General features: G+C 45.3%; 1 protein-coding gene across 1 annotated transcript in view; it reads left to right on the top strand.

Annotated features, from left to right (window-relative positions):
• The first annotated feature begins 2,490 nt into the window (after positions 1 to 2,490).
• LOC118593387 (histone-lysine N-methyltransferase SMYD3) overlaps positions 2,491 to 22,944 on the top strand; it is a 138,249-nt gene continuing 117,795 nt past the window's right edge. The window contains exons 1-3 of the mRNA XM_036202815.1: positions 2,491 to 2,561; positions 4,016 to 4,118; positions 11,327 to 11,437. Of these exons, the coding sequence (XP_036058708.1) occupies positions 2,530 to 2,561; positions 4,016 to 4,118; positions 11,327 to 11,437 (246 nt within the window). The 5' untranslated portion in view covers positions 2,491 to 2,529. The remainder of the gene's footprint in view (positions 2,562 to 4,015; positions 4,119 to 11,326; positions 11,438 to 22,944) is intronic.

The following is a 22,944-nucleotide window of genomic DNA, read 5'->3' on the forward strand; positions in this document are numbered from 1 at the left end:
GATGGGCTTTCTGTATATCACCCTAAATGTATATCTCTGTCCCTGTCTGCTCCCCAAACTCCATTTGTTCATTCCTCCTCTGGGCTTGGAGGTGGTCCTGGGCCATTTGACACTCACCGTAACAAAACAAAGCGTACCCCCCCCCCCAACTTAGTACCAGGCTTGTTCTTCTTGCATTCTTTCTCCTCTTAGTAAGTGACAGCCATGATCAGCCTCTCCCAGGCCAAACCCCGGGTTACTCTCTGACTCCGTTCCCCATCAGCAGTGTTCCAGCGAAGCCTGTGGCAGTGTGGCCAACTCCTCCCACCTCTGTTACCAGTGGCCAAGGCGTTGCCTACGGTAGGGCAGTGCCTCTGACCCATGCGCTACACATGCACGCTCACCTCTGTACAGCCTGCTCTGTGCACAGCTGTCAGAACCATCCTTTGCGAGCAGAATCAGACCCATTTACTCCTTGGCTTGGAGTCTGGCCGAAAAGAAAATTCCCAGCATAGCTGTAAATCCCTGTATGATCTAGCTACCTTCTTTGCTGCTCCCTCCCGTCTTAACTGCTTTCTTGGGCTCCATAGCATTCCTGCTGTGTCCGCATAAACACTCTTACCTCAAAGGCTTCCACACTTTTTGTTTGTTTGTTTGTTTGGTGACATACACTTTCGTATATGGAGAGTACAGACTGGGAAGAGAAAGCCACATCAAGATGAACGTATAAAGGAAGCCCGCTGGCAAAGAAAATTGGAAGCCCTTCCTCTCCTGGGCTTCATATAAGGGACAGAGCATGCTCAAGAAAATCCTGCTGTATAAATGGAGGTTATAGAAATACACTGTGAAGGGCCATTTGCCTCATGCCCCATAGCCTTGCGCTTTCTTCTCAGCCCACCGGCTCACTCCTGTACTCAAGAGGGCATTTCCTCTCTTAATAAACTGTCCCTACTTTTCTTTCTAACCGTGGGTCCCTAGAGCAGCCCTTTGTTCTGGAACACTAGAGCCTGGAATCAGCGCCCTCCGAACTCAGATGGGCACCTGCAACACGTTGATCGCCAGTGAAGCCCAGGCTCCTTCCCATGGTCCCTGCCACTCCCTGTGTACACGCCACCTCATTCTACTTCTTCACAGCTTTCTCTCATGTCCATGTCTCAAAAACACAGCTCTCACCTCAAAGGGAATCTGAGATTGTTTATTCTGGAGTTGAGTATGAGCAGCCATGGCAGATTTAAGTTACCCCAAATCCCGTGTCCCAATGTTGAAACAGTTCCATGCAGCTTTTATAGTAACAGAACAAAGTAATAAATCAAGAAATTTAAAAATAGATAGGTGGGAACACTAGAGAGGAGATTACTGCCATGGTGGAGAAATCACAGGTATGGACCTCGGATGCTGTCTGGTAGCATTCTTAGCCCTTTGATTGGTGGAGAATGGGGTTTTGCTAGGTTGGTCCATTCCAGAGGTTTTATCTGTTTATTAGCATGTTAGATGTGACAGCAAGGTGGGCCAGGAGTGCCTCTTTAGGGGGCTAGGCATCGCCTGAGTAAAATTGTGCTTGGGCTCTGGACCTGCAGCATTCCAACCTCTCCACATCACTGAAGTTGTAGTAGTCAGCCGATCTGCCTTTGCAGACTCACTTCTTCGGGAATTCTTCACATCTGTTCACTGTACATTCTCTCCTTGGCACCTTCCCCACAGTGATAACGTCTCCATATTGGAGATTTCTTCTTATTGTGTAGCGCTTAAGTTCTGTGAGAGCAGGGACCTTGATTTTCCTTCCTAAAGTCTGTGTGGGTATTGTCTCGTGTCAGGGTCTTAGACTAGTGATTCAAGCCCCAAAGTTCCTTGCACATTCCTCCTGGTCTTACCTCCTGCACAAACAAGGTTTGAATGCTCCTTGTGTGTGATGTTTTTCTTTCTTTCTTTCCTTATCTTCACCAAAGGGCACAGGTACACGCCACAGGCCTGGCGGGCGAGGGACTCTGTGTGTCCAGTACATGCTGTGGCCTCGCGGAGCAACTTCCTGTCCTCCTTATGGTCTGTGGGCAGCTTGGATCACAAATGCCCTCAGGGTGCACTTCACTCCACAGGAATAAAAACAAACACGCTGCTGTATTCCTTAGATAAAGGGGCCTTGGACCAGGCAGGCAGCCTGAAAAAATGTCAGTGCCACAGGAGCCTAGTCTTTTAATGAGTAGCTTACTTGTATTTTGAATTTCGAACATTTCATGGAATGGAAGAACATGGATGTGTGTGTGTGTTGGGGGGGGGGGGGTTAGACAGCAGTTAATGGTTTCCTTGCTCCCTGAAGCTGTGAGTGTCCCCTGGGTTGGGGCATGTGTACCTGAAAAGTTCTTTTAAAGTCGCACAGCATCCATGCTTGGGGAGACCCTTCTGAGCAGTCCCTTAAGGGAAAAAAAACAAAAAACAAAAAAAAAAAAACAAGCCTTTGTGAGTGCCTGTGAGATTCCTCAAGTGGACGTCTAACAAGGGCCCCTCTTGTTTCCACAGGTGATCTGCAACTCATTCACCATCTGCAATGCGGAGATGCAGGAGGTTGGCGTTGGCCTGTACCCCAGGTATGGCAGACATCCCAAACCAACTAACTCCCATCCAGCTCTCCAGCCTTTTGGAGGTCGTTAGAAGAAGGGTTTTGTAGCAGCTAGCTCCATTGCCAAACTCAAAACTTAGTAAATTACAAGAGGCTGTAAAAATGTTAAGTCTTATAACCCACGTTATATGTTATGCTATTAAGACGAGGTAGACTTCCTGTTTAACCACTTGTTCTCAGGCAGACTTTGGGATAGGCTGATGCTTGCAGGCCCTGGAATTCAGTTATCCTTACAGAACTGCCCTGAGCTTTGTCCGTAGCCTCCTGTGTTGAAGCACAGTTATCCCACCAGACTGGCAGCGTGGTACCAATAGACCAACTTTGACTTTGGCGGCAGCAGTGGCGGCGGCGGTGTGCTTTCCACTCACCGCTACAAGAGGCTCAGGAGCCTTCAGGGGTAGCCTGCTGTAGTGTTCCTTAGCCCTCACTATGCAGCCTTTGTCCCCGAGCTACTAGATGGTGTGTAGCCCGGTACTAGAACCACCCTGACTTTCATCCTGTCTCTATGCTTCAAGGGTTCAAGTATAGTGTTTCCTCTAAGCAGTGCATCTGAGACTCAGCCTCCTCACTCACACCCACACGTGTCATTGGTTACAGGTCAGGTCTGTTCATAGCACAGGTATCACAATCAACAATGTAGGGGGCTTCAGAGCATGGGCTCTGAGCTCAGGATGCCTGGTTCCAGTTCAGTCACAGTTCATTTGCACATCCTTGGATAAGCCATTTCATTCTTAGGCCTTGGTCTCTTCATCTGTAAGTGATCCTCACAAGGTCATTGTGGTAGCCGAATTCAGTCACCCTGCTCCAGTACTGAGCAAGTACTTCCAACACAGTACTTGTGCGTCCTAATCACTGTCAGTTCATAGTGTGAAGTCACTGCATTTCTCACATGAAACCTCCAGGAAAATGAAGTGACAAGGCTCCTTCCCAGAATGCATCAGGACCTACTGAGAGCATGTAGCCCTGATTACTCTTGAGCATGAGCATCTAGCAGAGGCAAAGCCCTCCCCTACCAGAGCTCAGCAGTGAGCCCCTCTGAGGGTCAGTGGCACCTTGGGTGACTGCTGTGATTGCTGTTAGCTCGGATAGGATCTCTTTACAGGTTACCTTGTCAGTACCACCTTCATTTGGGTTCCCTTACCACATGATATCTAATGTGACCCATCCCCCCAAAGGACCAAACCATGATTCTGTTATCAGGCTTCTCTAATTAGCCTGTATTATTAGAAGCATTCGACTTCATATGAAGCAGGTTATGGGGCATGCCTGTGAATGCTCCCAGAGCCCAATCCCCTTTCCTCTCCATCAGACCCATCTTGGACCCCACTCCCACCCCTCTAAAATGATGTTTGACTGTTGTTCCCATTTTATGTAGCTGCTGAACTCCAAGCGTTGATGATCCCCCTTTTCTCTTTCCTTTAGTATGTCTTTGCTGAATCACAGCTGTGACCCCAACTGCTCAATTGTGTTCAATGGGCCCCACCTCTTACTGCGTGCCGTGCGGGAAATCGAGGCAGGAGAGGAGGTAAGGAAACCCATGCCTCCCACTGCCTGCCCTCCCTGCTCATCAGTGCCCTTCTCAGTATGGCCCCCTCCTACAACCAGCTACAGCTAGCTCCTTGCTGTCCTGCCACCAAGAAGATACTTGAAACAGTTACCAACAAAGCTATAGATGAATCTATGCATAGCTTTTGGTCTTGGTCACTGGGTTTTCTGCATGATAATCCTCTGACATGTATTTGAGAGATGTTCTTTTGTGACAGAGCCTGTGTGTTTATGCACATGCATGGGAGTCATTAAATCTCATTGACAACGGACAGCCATTCTTCCATGAGTAGAGAAGCAACCCAGCTTGTCAGTAGTGTCCCCAGGACTTACCACCAAAGCCACTAAGCACATTTTGAAGATATTTGGAATTCTGTATTAAGAAAATAGACATGGTTTATTCCTTCAGGCCTTTGCCATTGGGCTTTTGTAAACCCCTCAGCATTTCTGGGTGATTGTTTCAGCAAAGATACAGGGTCAAACAGGCCTTGCTTGTGTGGCTTTGTGTAGATGGCCAAGCCAGCTTCTTAGGTGAGGGACCTTTCCAGAAGCCTGAGATCTCACAGGTAAGTACAAATAGGCTGCTGTTGGCCACACGGAGTCTGTGTGGAGTTCTTACAGCTACCACCCATGCAGAGCTCTGATTATAGTCATGTTTTCCAGAACTCCATTTCCTCCTGCCTTCCAATTTGCTAAAGTGGATCTTTACTGCAAGGAAAATGGAGGGCCATAAGTGTTTATGGCATTTATGCATCCCTCCTCCAAATAAAGCCCTCACGTAGAGGTACCATATTTTATAGAGACGGATTTGGTCCTGACAAGACTCCCTCCAAACAGATTTCCAATCGAGTGCGCTGCCTCTTACACAGTACCTTTTGCTGAATTTCCAGCCTAGGACCAGTGTGCACCGGGATATCTGCCAATGCTCTGGGGACAGTGATTAGATCTTGCCTCTTTGCTGTTTCCCGGGGCTTGCTTCACATCTGGGAAGTATCTGATACCCTTGAATTGATTCTGTTGGTTGAGCTGACTGAGACCAGCAGCTCTTCTCTCCAGGGCATCGGGTGGACTAGCTCATCATTCTGTGGGGCTATGGATCGCCAAGAAGACTGTCTCTAGGCCCTGCTCAGTTAATGCTGTGTGGCTGTGACCAATCAAAATGTGTCCTAAACCTTTAAAACTGACCCCATGGACCAGAGGCATATGGAGGGTGGGGGTACAGAAGACATTTTGAGGCTATGGCTAAGAGGCCTAATTCCTACTTATTGTCACATGGGAGCTTTAGCTAAGATGATAACAAGAGTAATTCAAAGTTGGTTGGTTCTGGAGCATCAAGTTTGCATTTTGGCTTTGTTGCTCACTAGGCTCCTTCGGTTTTAATGTGGACCAGGTGGGATATGAGTATCAGGATATAAGCCCAAGGAGGAAAGACTAGAAAGTGCCTAAAACAGAAGTTTTTGGGATTTGTTGTTGTTTATTTTATTTTTTGCTTTTTTTGTTTTTTTATTTTTGAGACAGTTTCTCTGTGTAGCTTTTCGCCTTTCCTGGAACTCATTCTGTAGCCCAGGCTGGCCTCGAACTCACAGAGATCCTGCTGCCTCTGCCTCCTGTGTTGGGATTAAAGGCATGTGCTACCACCACCTGACAAGAAGATTCTTAATTGTGTGTGTGTGTGTGTGTGTGTGTGTGTGTGTGTGTACATTGTTGTTGTTTGTTTGTTTGTTTTCTGTTTCTGTAGTGCCAGGGATCAAACTCAGGTCCTTGCGCTTGCTGGGGAGCACTCTGTCATTAAGCTACCTCATAGCTGTGTTTATGTTTACTCAACGAGGTTTCTAAAGGTAAAATGAGGGCATGTGGTGCTGTGGAGCCATTTTTCAGCTGCCAGACATCTTTAGGTCCGTCACATGGCTCCAGGAAGAAACCTCAGGGTGGGAGCATTTTCCAGCCCACAGGAGAGCTGGAAAACGGTGGAAACTTTCACAGTAACAGACTTTACCTTGGAAACAACCTACCTTGTGTTCCTCTCATGCATAAAACCACCCTGAGGGTCACCTTTGGACCCTAGCACTTCAAACTCCTGCCATTTCCAGCCCTTTGCAATGGGAGGATGTTGGAGGTCATGGGAGTCTTCGAGACCTTCCTTTTGGTTCCAGCAGTTTAAGGTTCTCCCCCAGCTACTTCCTGCGTGTTTGTGATCGGCCCCACATCCCCCTGCTCACCTGTCATGACGTGTGTGCGTGCTGGACTGCTGAAGTCTGCCCTTCAGAAATGCTCAGGCTCTGGAGCCCTCAGTAATCTGCTGGTCTTCCAGACCATGGATCAGCCAGTCAGCCAGGCACCCTCATGTGAAGTCCTGGTTGAAAGAACTTGGAGCTGTAGTAACAAACACATTGGTTCCGAGTCTTCTGGGACCTCGTCGCCTGGGAGAGTTGTGATTTGCATGAACTGAACATATCACTATCCCGAAGGTCCATTTTTGTCTTAAGTGTTTGGGGATTAGGGAGGTCTGGTTCTTCATTCAGTAATCTGGGTGGCCGTTCTAGAAACTCTGAGGAATACCTGTACCAGAATGGCCTTGTCACAGGGAGGAAGGGCACACAGAACAGACGGCAGAAACAGGATGAGAAGTGTGGTGGCAGAAACATGCACACAGGGCTTTGTGGACACTCAGAACAGAGCACCGGGCCAGATTAAGGTGCCAGGCTTGGGGGAAGGCGTCTACAGAAGTGACCTCTAGATCTGAAAGGATCTATAAAGATAAAGTTAGGTGAGGCAGGAACCAGTGTTCTAGACAAGGAAACAGAACCCAGGGGCTGAGTGGAGAGTTTGGTGAGCAAGAGTGATTCATAGCAATAGACTGAAGAGTCCATTGCAACCAGGAATGGAGAATATGTAGGGGCTAGACCAATATCCGGGGCTCTTTTACAGAATGCCGTTTAACCGTGGATTTTCTAACATTGTCTGCTTGTGGGAGGCTATTAGTAAATATCTCCAGACGGGAGAGGGCCAGGCAGTGGGCCATCCTTGACGTTTAGGAGAAGGATGGTGTGATGAGATTTTATGTGTAGACAAGATTGAGAAAATGAGGGTCAGGCCATTCCTCCAGGTAAGAGTTGACAGTGACAGTCTGAATTCAGGAGGAGGCCGGGTGGTGGCTTGGAATAGAGGATGTGAAGAATAATACAATATTTAGAAGCCCAAATTAATAGAAATATTAATTAATTAGTAGATCAATTAATTTAAAATTAATAGAATCTAATATGACAAAGAGAAGGGACAGAAGTGATATCGAGGTTTGACTTTAAAAAGAAGTGAATTTTTTTGGTCTTTTTTTTTCAGTTCAGAGCCAATATTGGAAAAATGTGTAACTGTGACAATATATTGCAGAAATGATGACAAGATTTGGTTTTATTCTGCACTCGGCTGTGGATGGGAAAAGATAGTTTCAGAGAAAAGGGTTTTCTCTGCCTTGTGATTTGAGCAGAGGCACCATCGTCAAGTTCCAGAAACTTCTGTGATATTACTCTAAAGCTAGAAACGATTTATGCATTTTTCCATGAGAGTTCCACTTACGTGGCAGAGCAGTGGTCAAAGCATTAGTATTTTAATGTGGTTTTGTTCTATGCCACTGCAGCCTCAGTTGATCAATGGCCAAGATTTGTATGTATGTGCCCACTAGATGAGCCCTACATGGAGTGAGCAGTGACTCCATTTAAACTTGAGAATCTGTGAGCCCCTTAATAAAGGTTTTTATCTGTGGCTGATAAAATGATTGAGTTGCTATTTCAATCTGGCTGTGTGCTTCTGGAATGTTTTTGCCACTGAGCAGCCCCTCAGCTTTGGTACACAGTATAGTTTGCAGACTTCGGTGGCAAGAGGCACAAAGGGGACAGTGAGTCCCCATCTAGGAGGCACTTTTAAGCCAATCATGAAGGGCGAGGGTGAGGAAAAGGCATTGATGTAGGCAGCAGGGCACAGACTCACGGTGGTGTCCTACATTTCAGAGACAGAGCTCTTCAGTCAAGACAGGCAGGCTGTGGGGCACAGGAGAAGACATCGAGGCTAGGAAGTAGACCTACAATTAGTATAGGGGAAAAAGCCTGGGTGGCTCCATCCTGTAGGCTGTAAGAAGCGGTCTAAAGTCTTCACGTAGAGGAATGATACAATCTGATGTGTTAGGGAGTTCTTGTGTTCTCTCTCTCTCTCTCTCTCTCTCTCTCTCTCTCTCTCTCTCTCTCTCTCTCTCTCTGTCTCTCTCAGCAGTTTAGAAGGTAAAAGGTAGAGAAGCCAGTGGAGGGCCAGTTAGAAAACCATTGCTGAGGTTGGCCTCAGGCACTTGCAGGCTGCCCAGAAAAGCTTCGAGAATCTGTTTATTGGGGTTAAATGAATCAACGGGTCTCCCGTTGTCCACTCACTGTCTAGCATGATCACTCCTGAGTTTTAACCCTTATAGTGCTGTTTGGTAGTCAGACACTGTGGAGGTGGTGACTTCACAGTAGCTTGTGATTACCCAAGAAGTTCTGTCATTTGCCTGACCTGGTAGCGAGGCTAGTGACTCAGGGTTGGACTGGAGTGAGAAACAGGGTTCTAGAATGAATTCTGGAGAGAGCATGCCATCAGCTACTTTACCCCCTCACCTGTATAACAAGCCAGGACCAGAGAGCCTGGATACAGGATGAGTGTATGTTCCCAAACTTCCCAATAAGATGTTCCGGGATATGTGCTTAGAGACCGGTTGCTTGAACTGTGGAGCATGGTATTCTCCGGGAATCATGGGAACTTGCCTGATACCATGGCCCTGTCACCTCTGAGATGCCCCTGCCTTTAGATCAAAATGCAGGAGAAAGGTGGAGGAAATGGAAAAGTGGCCATCGCCTTGGCTTGAAGGAGCCCAGTTGCTGCCTTCTCCTCACCTCTTGTACTCTGTAGGTCCACCGGTGGGGGCTGTGGTGGCTCCTTCTGGTGTTCGGCTCCGCTGCCACCCCAGAAGGGTGCCACTGTCCACGTGAAGGAGCCTCAGGCTTGAGTCAGCCCTTTTCTGGTTTTCGGTGCCTCACACACTTGCAGGAGCGCCACACTCCCAGATGTTCAGCAAGAGCAGGTCTGTTCCGTGGGGCGGCCACTCCTTCTCTTGTGGAAGGCAGCTCACTGCAGCTTTTTAACATGCAAAGACCCTAAAATGAGCCAGCGAATCAGCCCAGCCTGTGTCTCCTGTCTCTCTGGTGACAGCCTGGGGTTGACAGATATGGCTGACCAGGCTTCCTCCTCCTCATGGAGCTTTCAGAGGGCCGCCTTGGAGTGGTTTTCCATCAGAGGTCTTCAGTGCCCTACCAGGACTTCAAACAAGTAAAATCACGTCAGTAGACATGCAATACTTTGTTTTCAGTAGAAGGAAAACCACATGGAGTGTTTGCTCCAGGCAGGGTTGTCAGGTCCTCCAGCAGATAATCCCGCCTTCCTCTCCTACAGGGTTCCCCTTTCCCCCCACCACCCAGACCCTCACAATTACCTCCTGCATTTGAGAGCAGATAAATACAGTATGAGCTGATTGATACACATTACAAGAAGAAAACAAACCCAGACAGCGGGGGGCAGGGGGGGAGCATTGGGTGTGGTGGGAAATAAGTTGTTGTTTTCAATAGGCTGCGGGTTAGGCTTCTTGAGAAAACCGGATTGGATTGAAACCTAGGAGGACCAGGGAGGCTACCTTGGTGGATCTGGGAGAACTCAGGCCTGAAGTGGGAATATGAAGGCACAGCAAAAAGGCCAGACTAGCTAGGGCAGCAAGAACCCAGGGAAAGGGGAGGGGAGCATGGGAGGAGAGGCCATGCATTTAGGGAGGGCATAGAACAGCATGGGCAAAGCTGTTGCCTCTCTATCCACGGTGATGAACAACTCTGATTTTACTAGGCCATCACAGACTAATATTGTTACAAAATTAGAAAAATGAACATTTAAAGACAGTAAAACACCACCACCACCGCCACCACCGATTTTTATCATTAGAATCACACACACACACACACACACACACACACACACACACACACACACAAAATCTTAGCAAAGTAGTAAACAAGTTTCTAAACAAGGACTTTGTGTTTTCTTCCCCATTTTGCCATAGACTAGAGCCAGCGGGGTCCAGGGACCACATTTAGGTTGCACTGTGAGGTCTTGGCTCTCCTCAGACAAAAAGGGGCGCTGCTGCAGTATTTCAGATGGACTTCAATTTCTGTGCAGGCTAGAAGGTAGAATGCAGGGAGATTCCTAATCACGAGAGAAGAGGGAACCATCTGACATGGTGGCGGCCCAGGTCCAGATGTGACATTGGGAATGATTAAAAGTGGTTGGTTCTGGATGTATTTTTAATGGAGATCTAACAGAACTTCCCAGTGGTTTTGGATGGTAGAGTCAAGGGAGACACCAAGGGTTCAGTCTGGACAGCATGAAATAGGAGCTACTGCCTGCCTGCCTGCCCTTCCCCAAATAGGGAGGCTCTGCAGGGAGCTGGTGTGTGTGTGTGTGTGTGTGTGTGTGTGTGTGTGTGTGTGTGTGTGTGAGAGAGAGAGAGAGAGAGAGAGAGAGAGAGAGAGAGAGAGAGAATAGGAGTTCTGATATTGTGGATTTGATTTCTCTGTGTTGGGGATTCAGTCAAGTGGAAATGCCTGTTCACTTTTTTAAAAAGAAAAACTAAGCAGCAAGTGACAGAATATCTCCTTATTTCAAAACTGTCAAATATAGATGCCCTAAATTTCAGGAAACAGCTCTACAACCAACCAGTATTTCTGGCTGTGTCATCTGCCGGTCACTGGTTCACCAGAGTGAATTTGCCTTCTCAGATTATCAGTGGTCATTGAATTTATGGCCAAACCTTAGTGATCCCAAACATGAAATAACTCCTGATGTTTTACTATTTAATGGAAGGGGGAAAATCAAAGATAAAATATAAAACTGTGTTGAGGTTATAAACCAAATTCTTTAAACTAGATATGTAATAATGTCTGTATGCTTACACTGAGCCAGACAAGAAGAAAACGTGTTACATTCACTTGGGGAAGAGGCTGTCGATGATGCCTTCTCTCCTGCACCTTGTTGATGTCTTACTCTGAGAATTAACAGCGGTAATAACTGTAGAAGAAAATGAGCACACCAGCCACGTGAGCCTTTCCCTGTCTGTCCTCCCCACAGCTCACCATCTGCTACCTGGACATGTTGATGACCAGCAAGGAACGCCAGAAGCAGCTGAGGGACCAGTACTGCTTTGAGTGTGACTGTATCCGATGCCAGACCCAGGACAAGGTATGTGGCGTGAAGGCAGATTGCAACATTCCATGGTGGTTTCTGCACGGTCTTTCAGGGACCTCTGCTGCTGGTCCCACCACTCCGAAGAGCATTAGGAAGTAGAACAGAGCGCAAGCTGCAATCTTTATTTCCCAGGACCTTTGTCCCCACCAAGGTGAGACTTACGACTATGGGACTTAGAGTATCGTGGGACTGTAGATGTTAAACATGTGGCACTAAACATGTAATTAAAAGGATATGAAAGGTCAGAGGGCTGTGAGAGCATATAGTAAGAGGCTGAATTATGTTATGATTGATAACAGTTATTGCTCAGCAATAAACATACCAAGGAGTATTTTGTCTTTAGTTCTTTTAAATTCATTCCATAAGGCTCTCCTTTGCAGCACTTTATCAGATGGGGCTCACTTATCTCCAAACTCTTACTCTCTGAGGAAGGAAGAAGAGCCAAAATAAATGCCATGAAGATATAAACTGCTCTCCAATTACTCATCTATTGTCCTTATTTTGAACCTATTTACTTTGGTTTGCACGCAATCAGGCTATCTGCTACAATCTCACTTCTGTAGGGTATTTACATTGTTAGATGTATTTTGTGATCATTATCTCATTTAATGTCAATACTTCTAAATAAATTGGGAAGCCAAACTCAGGTTCAGAGCTATGCCTCTGAGATGTTATAAGGAAAAAGCGACAGCCCCAGGTCTCCCATCCAGCTCTGCTGGCTCAACCAAGTTATCCCTGTACTATCCTGGGGCCGCCTGTGGTTTCTGTCACCACTGTTGGAGAGGTGATTGATTGTTCTTCCTTCTTGAGAAAGGACCATGAGCCCATTTGAGTACTGGAATCAGCAGATGTAAGAGGGTTTGCATTAAAAGGAACTTTAAGAATTGGGAGAGGTGGCACATGATTTTAATCCAGAACTCGGGAGGCAGAGGCAGGTGGACCTCTGTGAGTTCAAGGCCAGCCTGGTCTACAGAGTGAGTTCTAAGTCAGCCAGAGCTAAACAGTGAGACCCTGTCTCAAAGAAAAGAAAGAAGAAAGCATTAAGTAGGAAAAGTTGGATCTGGTGCATAGATAGCACCAAGATCCATTCCACATTAACGCTGCCATGCCGGAGTCATATGGAACCCCATCAGACGCCCCTCCTCTAGCAGACTATGCTCTGGAGTGGATCCAGTCTGGTTGCCCTACAGCCCTTAGTTGGCAATGAGAAGGCTTGATTCCTCTTCGAAATCTTCCTGAATAGGCCCAGCGAATGTCTCAGTAGGTAAAGATGACTGCAGCCAAGCCTGACAATTTGTGTTTTGTCCTCAAGAGCCACATGGTAAAAGGAGAGGACAAACATACAAACTGTCCTCTGCCCTTTGCATGCCTTCTATGGCACATATGTACCCATCCACACACAGTAAATAAGTAAATACAATTTAAAACTATGTCTAAAAGAAAAGAATCCTTGAATGAATGCATGAATGAAGTGTTTCATTTAAGATCAGTTTGTGTTCCCAATTGCTATATTGTAACTACAATGCTTAGGAAATGGTTAACCCACAAATACAGATAAACAAAACTTTAAAAAAAATTTTTTTATTCTCAGGGGAGAGCACAAATGCAGTCTGTTTTTGATAGGTGAGGTCTGTTAGAAGTAATTCTGGAGAAGTAATCCAAGGAGTTACTCATTGATCTTACTCCCCAAGCCATAAATCTGTTTGTTTGTTTTCTTTTTATGTCTTGGGACATTGAACCCAGAGCTTTGTACATGCTACACAAATGCTCGGCTACATTTTTAATGTTTATTAAGTTGTTCATTTTCATTTTTACTGTGACACAGGATCTCACAAAGTTACCAAAGCATGGTCCTCCTGCCTCAACTTTCTGAGTTGCTGTGATTATAGGCCTGCACCATCAGACTGAGTTCTTGTGGTAATTTTAATGAGAATGGCCCCAGTAGGCTCAAATATTTGAATACTTGGTGCCCACTGAGTGGAACTGTTTGGGAAGGATTAAGAGGTGTTATCTTGTTGAAGTAGGTGTGGCCCTGTGGGAGGGGCTATGTTGCACTAGGTGGCCTTAAAGGTTTCAAAAGCACACACTAGACCCAGTGGCTTGCTTTCTGTCCACAACTGACACATCAGATATGAGCTCTCATCTACTGCTCCAGTGCTGTGCCCGCCTGCCTGCTTGCCACCATGCTCTTCACCGTGATGTTCATGACCTAATCCTCTGACACTGCCAACTAAATGCTTCCTTTTATAATTTGCCTTGGCCATGGTGTTTCAGCACAGCAAGGGAGCAGTAACTAATATAGTTCCCAAGGCATTTCTTCTTCTGTAGCAATTCCTAGCATGTGGCTTTTGTCCTCCTGTTCCCAAGACGGCAGCTGTCCCCGGCCCCTACGCAGTGTGTTCAAGCTCCAGACAGGGAAAAGAAGGGACTATAGAGACCTAGAAGCAAGGTGGCTCCTTGGAGGGATGTGGATTTATACTTCATTGTCAAGAGCTGTGTCCCGCGGCCACCTGTAGCTGCAAAGGAGGCTGGAACATTGTATTTTAGCTTTTTACTCTTGGAGGAGAGGAGCGTGAATGGCTTTGGGTGACCAATCCATAATACCTATATCTCATTCAGACCATTTCCCTCTCTTATTTTGTTGAACTAAAAGTTTATTAGAGAGACGTGTGTGTGTGTGTGTGTGTGTGTGTGTGTGTGTGTGTGTGTGTGTGTGTGTGTCTGTGTGTGTGTAGTTGTCATATATCACTTCACACAGTGGGATACATTCTGAGGAATTTGTCATTAAGTGATTTTTGTCATTGTGTATTTAAGAACACAATATACTTACTGTGTGTGGTGGTTTAAAAGAAAATGGCCCCCAAAGAGAGTGGCACTCTTAGGAGGTGTGGCTTTGTTGGAGTGGGTGTGGCCTTGTTGGAAGAAGTGTATCACTGTGGGAGTGGGCTTTGAGGTCTCATATATGCTCAAATCATACCCAGTGTCTCAGTTCACTTCCTGTTGTCTGCAAGCCAAGATGTAGGCACTCGGCTACTTCTCTAGCATCATATCTGTCTGCATGCTGCCATGTCCCACTGTGATGATAATGGACTAAACCTCTGAACTAACTGTAAGCGAGCAACCCCAATTAAATGTTTTCCTTTATAAGAGTTGCCATGGTCGTGGTGTCTAGAGACCCTAACAAAGACACTGTGGTATTAGCTTATTTTTGTCAATATACTCTAAAATCACAAGGTACAGCATAACAAACTAGTACAGTCATTTATTAACCATTGTGCATTATACTTGATTGTATTTGTACCTTGATTCTGCTGCCACTGCAGTAGGTGTCTTTACACTGATACTATATTGTGTAGTAATGCTACAGTGTCCAAGGCATCACTATGCAACAGGACCTTCTCAGCTCCATTATAATATTATGGAGCTCATAGTACCATCAATTGATTGTAACCAGCTCTCATCATATGGAAGTTAACAAACCCTAAGATCTACAGTGGGCCAGGTGGAGACCCAGGAGAGACACTGCAGTGAATTCCAGACGTGTGTAGGCTCAAGACCAAGAGTTGATATTTCAGTCTGAAGCCAAGGATAAGAATGACAGTGTCAGGGTTGGGGATTAGCTCAGTGGTAGAGCGCTTGCCTAGCAAACGCAAGGCCTTGGGTTCGATCCTCAGCTCCAAAAAAAAAAAAAAAAAAAAAGAATGACAGTGTCCCAATTAAAGCTGTAGGTGGAGAGCAGTCGCTTTCAGTTCAGGGACAGTCGGCTTCTTCAGGCTGTGTAAGCCTTCCACTGCTTGGGTGAGGCCCATTCACAGAGAACTCCTCTCTACTCAGTCTATGGATAAAATGTTACTGTTGGTTATCTTGTGGCCAGTCAAGTTGACATGTTACAAACATTACCTGTCATGAATATCATGTTAGAGATTGGGTTATGCTGCTGGATTCTAGTCCATTCTGTATGTAACAAGCTGAGTGCGCTTGGAGAGCTATTTTCTCTCTCTGGGCTTATTCTGTCTGTATTATAAGGGATGTGGACTACATGGTCTAAGGCCCCTTCCAACTCTTGTTTCATGTTTCTGTGAAATGTTTCCATGTAGAGATAAGTAGAATATGTACGCAGGGTGGTAGTGGTACACACCATTAATCCTAGCACTTAGGAGGCAGAGGCAGACGTATCTCTGTGAGTTGGAGGCCAGCCTGGGCTACAGAGTGAGTTCCAGGAAAGACACAAAGCTACCCAGAAAAACCCTGTCTTGAAAAAAAAAAAAAAAAAAAAAGAATATGTACTTAGGTAGATGCATAAATTTTGTTATATTTTCAAATACCCATTTATCTGGGAGTTTAGCTCTGCACAGTGACACATGTGCCCGTTCTCAAGTCTCCATGGTATTAATTTGCCCAGGAGGGAAAAATATCCATAGGCAAATTCACTCCTTAGTGCATTCTCTAAAGGTTATAAATTCAGAATCCCAGGATAGTCAAAATTAGTTGTGCTTCAGCCCTAGCTACCACACAGATACATCTTACACACACACACACACAAACACACACACACACATACACACATACACATATACACACACCATATACACACATCATATACACACATACACACACACACCATACACACACATACCGTATACACACATACACACACATACCATCTACACACAGACACACTAACACACCTACATCATATATACATCACACACCACACCATGTACCACATACACATATATACATACATTGCACAGACATATACCACATATGCAAAGACATATCTATCACACACAACACAGATACATTACACATGCATACAACACACAGACATACTACACACACATCACACCATATGTACACCACATACACACATTACACACATACCATATACACAAATATACAACATATGCACACCATATACACACCACACACACACACCACATGCTATAAACACTATATACACCACACACATACTATACACATACCAAAATATAATTTATGAAAATTAAAATAAGCTGCATGTCTATCAGTCTACTCAAAGCTCTTATTTCATACCAGATTATGAAGAACCCCCTGAGTGTTCTCCTGGTGCTTTCTTTCATCTACCACACACTGTTTCTAGAGAATGTTTTCTCATACACCCCTGTTTGCTTTGCTTTACTTTGCTCAGGGTTAGTGTCCAGGATAAACTTCCATGTGTAGCTCAGTATTTGGTGTTGTCCAATGTCATGGCCACAAGAGCCAGAGATTTACTTCATTTCTTTCTTTTCAGATACCAACTTCTTTTATCTAACTGTACCTTTCTCCACCCAAAAGACTCTGAAGTTGTGTCCATGTACATGTGTGTGAATATCTGCATATGCCATGCAACAGCCATATGTTTTTGTGTTTATTTGAGAGGTAAATGAGACAAGACAAAAGATAAAGCAAGCCAGTCCCCAGAACACATGCCCAAGATCTCTTGCATAATGGCTTTGGTAAATCTCAGACTCAGTACAAAAAGCTAACAGCAGTTTCAGAATTCATAGAAGCCATAGGATTGAGCACACACATGTTCCTCAGCCAAGTCACTGCTGTGGATATTGCTCTGTATAAATAAAATGCTGATTGGCCAGTAGCCAGTTAGGAAGTATAGGTGGGACAAGGAGAGAAGAGAATTCTGGGAAGTGGAAGGCTGAGGCAGAGAGACACTGCCAGCTGCCGCCATGACAAGCAAGATGTAAGGTACCGGGTAAGCCACAAGCCACGTGGCAACTTATAGATTAATAGAAATGGGTTGATTTAAGATATAAGAACAGTTAGCAAGAAGCCAGAGCCATTAGGCCAAACAGTTTAAGTAATATAAGAGTCTGTGTGTTTATTTTATAAATGAACTATGGGACTGCCGGAGTTTGGCGGGAGCTGGAGAGAAACTCCACCTACAAAGTCACAGTTATCTTCGCACTGAGGCAGAATTCTTGTCACACTCCATGGCCACTGAAATACCTGTTTTTTTATAATATTCCTCAATGTAACGGACTGACATAACTTAAAATCTATCTTCTGGAAATAAGCAATGATGTGATCTGAGACACTTTATCTTCCCAGAACAAAACCAGAGCTGCAAATGCTTCAGGCAATTTGTCCCTAGCACTGCTTCTTGCAACTAAGGTCTTGCACTTTTCACACTTACTAAGTGAGAATTGTGTGCATTTTGAAAAATCAAACGGTAAGTTGCACAGTTGGTAAATTAGGGCCCCTTGGGCTGGCACCGAAGCTGGGCCCTTCAGCAGCTTGTATTCCATTTCCTCACCCCATGTTGTGCCAAGGATGTGCTGGTGCCACACAGGATGGCCAGCCTCACTTCCTGAATGTGCTGGCTGTGCCTCCTGACTGGGGCATCTGGGCAGGAGCAGCAGGATGAAGCCATGCTTGTTCAGGAGAGAAAGCAGTATTAGGTTTAAGATGTTGTATTCAAAGGGAAGCAGATGTTTCTGCCCAGGAATGTTATTCTAGTAACCCAAGTCCACGTGACATGCGAGCAATTACTTAAAAGTCATTAGTAAACCAAGATTTTTTTTTCCTGTTGCCTTCCCCTGTTTTGCTAAGTTAATTATGAGCAGAACTGCCTCGTGGCAAAATGGTCAGGCCAAACAGTTATGAGTTGTTTTACTTTTCAAGTTTTAACAATCTAAGCAGAATGTGTTTCCTGTTTCTAAAGTTTTCATCATAGGCAAGGTATGTTATCTTCAGGAAGATTTGAGAGATGTATCAGAAGAGAGAAGAGTGTGTGTGTGTGTGTGTGTGTGTGTGTGTGTGTGTGTGTGTGCGCGCGCGTGTGCGCATGTTTCCATTGGATGAGTTCTTTAGGAAGTGAAAAGCCTACCTCCTGCTTCTCTGACTTTCAGAGCACATTTTTATTTATTTGGGGGTCACATATGTGGAGGGCCAGAGGATAACTTGAGGAAATCAGTTCTCTTCTTCCACCATGTGGGCTCTGGGGATCAAACTCAGGTCCCCAATCTTGGCGACACACACCTTTATCCACTGACCCATCCTGCCGGCCTCCTCTTGTTTTTCTAAATAAGCAGAAGGATGGGCTTCTCAGGAGTGGATGCAGGGATGGCTGGTGTTCATGTTAAAACAAGGAAAATGGTTATTGACTTTGTAACCCTAACTCCTGTCTGCCATGGTGCCATGAAGCACTGGGTGACATCTAAGCATGGGTGACACCATGGGCCTTGCCTGGGAAGTCATTGGTGTGACCTTTGCATTTGTTGTAGAATAGGCTGCCCCTGCCTCACAGTGTTCGATGCTTCAGTGTTGCTTTCTCTACGCAGACCCATAGATGTTCTTGCAGTTCAGCTGGGTCCCAGAATGCACCTTGCCTTTAATTTGTGGTGACACAAATACCATCTTATAACCTTCCCAGTTTCTGCATATATCTACTGGGTTTCAATCTACTCCAAGGATGTCCACTCTCTGGCTTCTCTGGACCACACTGGACAAGAGCTGTCTTGGACTTTACCTCAGTCCAGCATTCAGCAACCACAGCTAATGGGATACAGAGACTTTGTTTTCTATGAACCAGTCATTATACTTAGTTAGCCCAGTACACCGCCCACAGCTGTATATGAGAAACATTGTAAAGAACACCCTCTCCAGAGAGCATGATGAATTAGAACAGCTGCTGAAGTTCTGGTAGCACCCACGACCTTCTTCGAAGTGGTTCACTGAGGTCCTTAAATGCCACGTCTTATTTAATTTCCACAGCTCATGTAAGCTGTGGCTACTCTAGTCCCATTCCGTAGATGAGGTTAATGGGGCTCTCAAGAGTGTATATGGCCTTTTCCAGTCTATTGTGCTGTTTCTATAGATCTGTAACAGATATACCACCCATGTGTTTTTTTAAGAATATAGTTAGTGTTTAGTGAAGTCACCCCCTTTGACTGTCCAGTTGTTTCAGTTCTGACATATGCATGAAGTTAGTACCACCACCCTTTAAGGGTGTGCCTCCACTATACACTCCTCAAAACTCCCTCATTTGGCTCGATTGCTCATATTCATGCTTGATTCCGGCTGGGTACCATGTGACATTTTAATGCATGCATGCTCTGTGTAATCCGGTGAAGTGTATTTATCTCCTGCTTTCTGTTGTTGTGATAAAAACACTAGCCAAAACCCACACAGGGAAGAGGGGTTTCATTTCATCTTACAACTCCCAGGTCACACTCCATCACTGAGGGAAGTCAGGACAGGAACCCAAGGCAGGAACCTAGAGACAGGAACTGAAGCAGAGGCCGTGGAGGAACACGGGTTACTGGCTTGCCCCTGATGGCTTGCTCAGCTACTTTTCTTATGTAGCCCAGGCCCACCTGCCTGGGGTTGGTACCCAGAGAAGGCTTGGCCTTCCTTCATCAATCAGCAAGTAGGAAAATACCCCATAGACATGCATATCCACAGGCTGTTCTGATGGAGGCGGTTCACTTGAGATTTCCTCTCCACAGTGTGTCTAGTTGACAGAAAATAACAATGACAAACAGTTATCAATATTTTATGGCAAAACACTTAAGATCCTTTCTTCTTTATTTCTGAGATATTCAGAAGCCATTTCCTGCCTACAGTCACCCTACCAGATCTTCCAGCCCTGACTTAGCTTGTCAGCCTCTCCTCATGGTTCCTTCCCTATTGTCCCTGGCTGCCATCATTCTGCTTTCAGCTCCCACCCCCCAGTACTAGGAATTAAACTTGGACCTCATCAACACCTGTCTAGGCAAGTGCTCTACCACTGAGCAATATCCCCAGCTATTTTTAATGTCTATGAAGTCAACCTTTTTAGATTCTGCATAAAAAATGAGCTCATGTAGCCCTTGACTGGCTTATGTTCCTTACTACATTGATTTTCCAGTCTCATGCATGTTCACGACAAAGACAGGAACTCTTTTTTTTTTTTAAAGTATGACCACCTAGTATTTCGTGGCATATAAGTATACACACATCCATGTATATAGCTCACTTTCTTTAGGCATTCCACCAGCTGATAGACACTGGTTGATTTCATTCTCAGCTGCTGAGAACAGTGCTGCAGTGAACACAGGACAGAATTATATCACTGTTGTGTACCAATCTCGTTCCCTTGGAGGTATAGCTAAGAGTAGGATCCATAGGTCATAAAATAATTCTACTTGTTTTTGAGAGACTCCATAATGCTTTCCATAGTGGTTATACTGACTTACATTTCTACCCAAACTGCAAAAGATGAATATAAATTTTCATATCATGCAGATAAATATTTAGGATTGGGATTGCTGAGCTGTCTGGCAAATCCATGTTTAACTTAATCTTGCTGGGTTGTTTTCCTGAGTGACAGTAGCAGTTTGAATTCCCACCAACTGTGACTGAGAATTCCAGTTGTGACTCAATCTTGTCCTTGCAGTGCTTTGAAAGAAAATGGCCACCAAGGGAGTGGCACTATTAGAAGGTGTGGCCTCGTTGGAGGAAGAGTGTCACTCTGGGAGTAGGCTTTGAGGTCTCCTATGCTCAAGCTGCTCCCAGTGAGATAGTCTACTTCCTGTTGCCCAAATATCGAGATGTAGCCAGCACCATGTCTGCCTGCATGTTGTCATGCTCCTTGCCATGACTGATAAGTTTTGCACCCCAGGAGGCTTCTATGCTGATGCAGCAATCCAAATCAGACCGAATTAGAAAAAGCCCTGGTTTAATGGGTAAAACATTCCCAGGTGATTCTCCAGCCCCTCAGAGAGGAGACAGAGATGAGAAACTGAATAAGCATGTGTCTGTTTTCTGGGATGCAGCTTAAACACCCTGTGGGAGTTGTCTTGAGACTCTCTGGGGGAGGAGCTATGTTTGGGGGGCTTTGAAGGGGCGGGTTTGGGGAAAGAGATGGGGAAGGGGAGTTGAGGTAGATCTTCCACCAGAACATTCCAGACTCTTTGGGTATATGAATGCCAGGGTGCCAAGGGTTGAGTTGGAACCCCCACCCAAACCATGATGATAATGGACTGAACCTCTGAAAATGTAAGTGTCAAGTCCTGCTTGACCTGTTTAATGGTTCTGAAGCAAGGAATGTGGAATTTGGAAATGATAGCTATGAAATACAGAGACACAGGATAGCTTTGGGAGGGCTCTAGGTCAATACCACAGACACAGGTTTTATTACTCACAGCCTTTGTATACCCAAAGCAAGGGGGCAAAAAGACCTCCACCTTTCACGGACATCACACTTTAAAGCACAATGTACAATCAAGTGTAAACACCTCCTTAGTACTCAAGACATCTGGTGACCATGGCTAATGGCACAGTATCCTGTAATAGGCCTTGAAGTATAAGACGCCTGGTAACCATGCCTTTGGCCAAAACATCCTATTATGCAGCCTTGCAGGGGAAAACAAGCTTGTTGAGTCAACAAGATGAAAACAAGCCATAAGCTGGGGTCTCTGTGGGCCCTCACATAGAAGCCACCCAATGAAATGTTTTTCCTTTATGAGAGTTGCCATGGTCATGGTGTCTCTTCACAGCATTAGAACCCCAAGACAGCCCTTGATTGCCAGGGTGTCCCCTTGTCTTTATTTTCAATTGTCCTGTCAGATGTGTGACAGCACTGCACTGTGGTCTGAACTTGTATTAATTTGTAATCATTAATAACTAATGATTCCTCCTTCAAACCTACCATTGTATACCATGAGCGTGTTTCACGGGCTTGTCTTGTTTGAAGACAGGTTTGTTCAAATCTTTTACCATTTGAAAAAACTTGGGAGTTTACTTGACGAACTGCGAGAGTCTTTTCTTCTGTATACCGATCTTTTACCAAACACACATCACATAATCTGTTCTCCTCCACCTGAGCCTGGTCCTCTCAACCTGTCGTCGGTCTTTAAGGTGTAGAACTTTAGATTTGGATACAGTCTCCCTGTCAGCATTTTCCTAGTGTGGAGGAGGCTTTGGTGTTTTATGCAAGAAGTCTTGGCCTGACCCAAGAGAACAAAGTGTTTTTCCTGTGTTTTCTATTTACAGTTTCTATTTGGGAATATACTTATGTCATATGCAAGGTTTCATTTTTTTGCATCTGTATATCTTGCTCTTCTAGTAATGTTTATTGAAGCAACGTATTATTTAGTTTCACTTATTTTTAAATTACTTTATTGCATGTGTATGATGTGTGGGGATGTACATTCCATGGAATGCATGTGTGGGTGGGGCGGTGGGGGATCAGAAGACATTTTGTAGGAGCTGATTGGCTCCTTTGACCTTAGCATGGGTTCAAGAGATAAGGCTTGCTCAGCAAGTGCCTTCACCCAGAGAGTCACCTCCCCAGACCCTCACTGTCTCTTTTTGAAGCCCTGGGTAACACAGAAAAGAGGCTGGAATTAGTTGGGGTGGAAGTTGGAAGCACAATGGCTAACTGGAAGTGGAAGAATAAATGTGTGGGGGCTGATGGCTCTGGGTCCTGCTGCATTCCAGCCACCTGGCATTGGCAATGTTTTCCTCTCTCGGTTCCCCTT

The sequence above is a fragment of the Onychomys torridus genome, chromosome 11, assembly GCF_903995425.1.
Source record: "Onychomys torridus chromosome 11, mOncTor1.1, whole genome shotgun sequence".
In the NCBI taxonomy this organism is placed as follows: domain Eukaryota; kingdom Metazoa; phylum Chordata; class Mammalia; order Rodentia; family Cricetidae; genus Onychomys; species Onychomys torridus.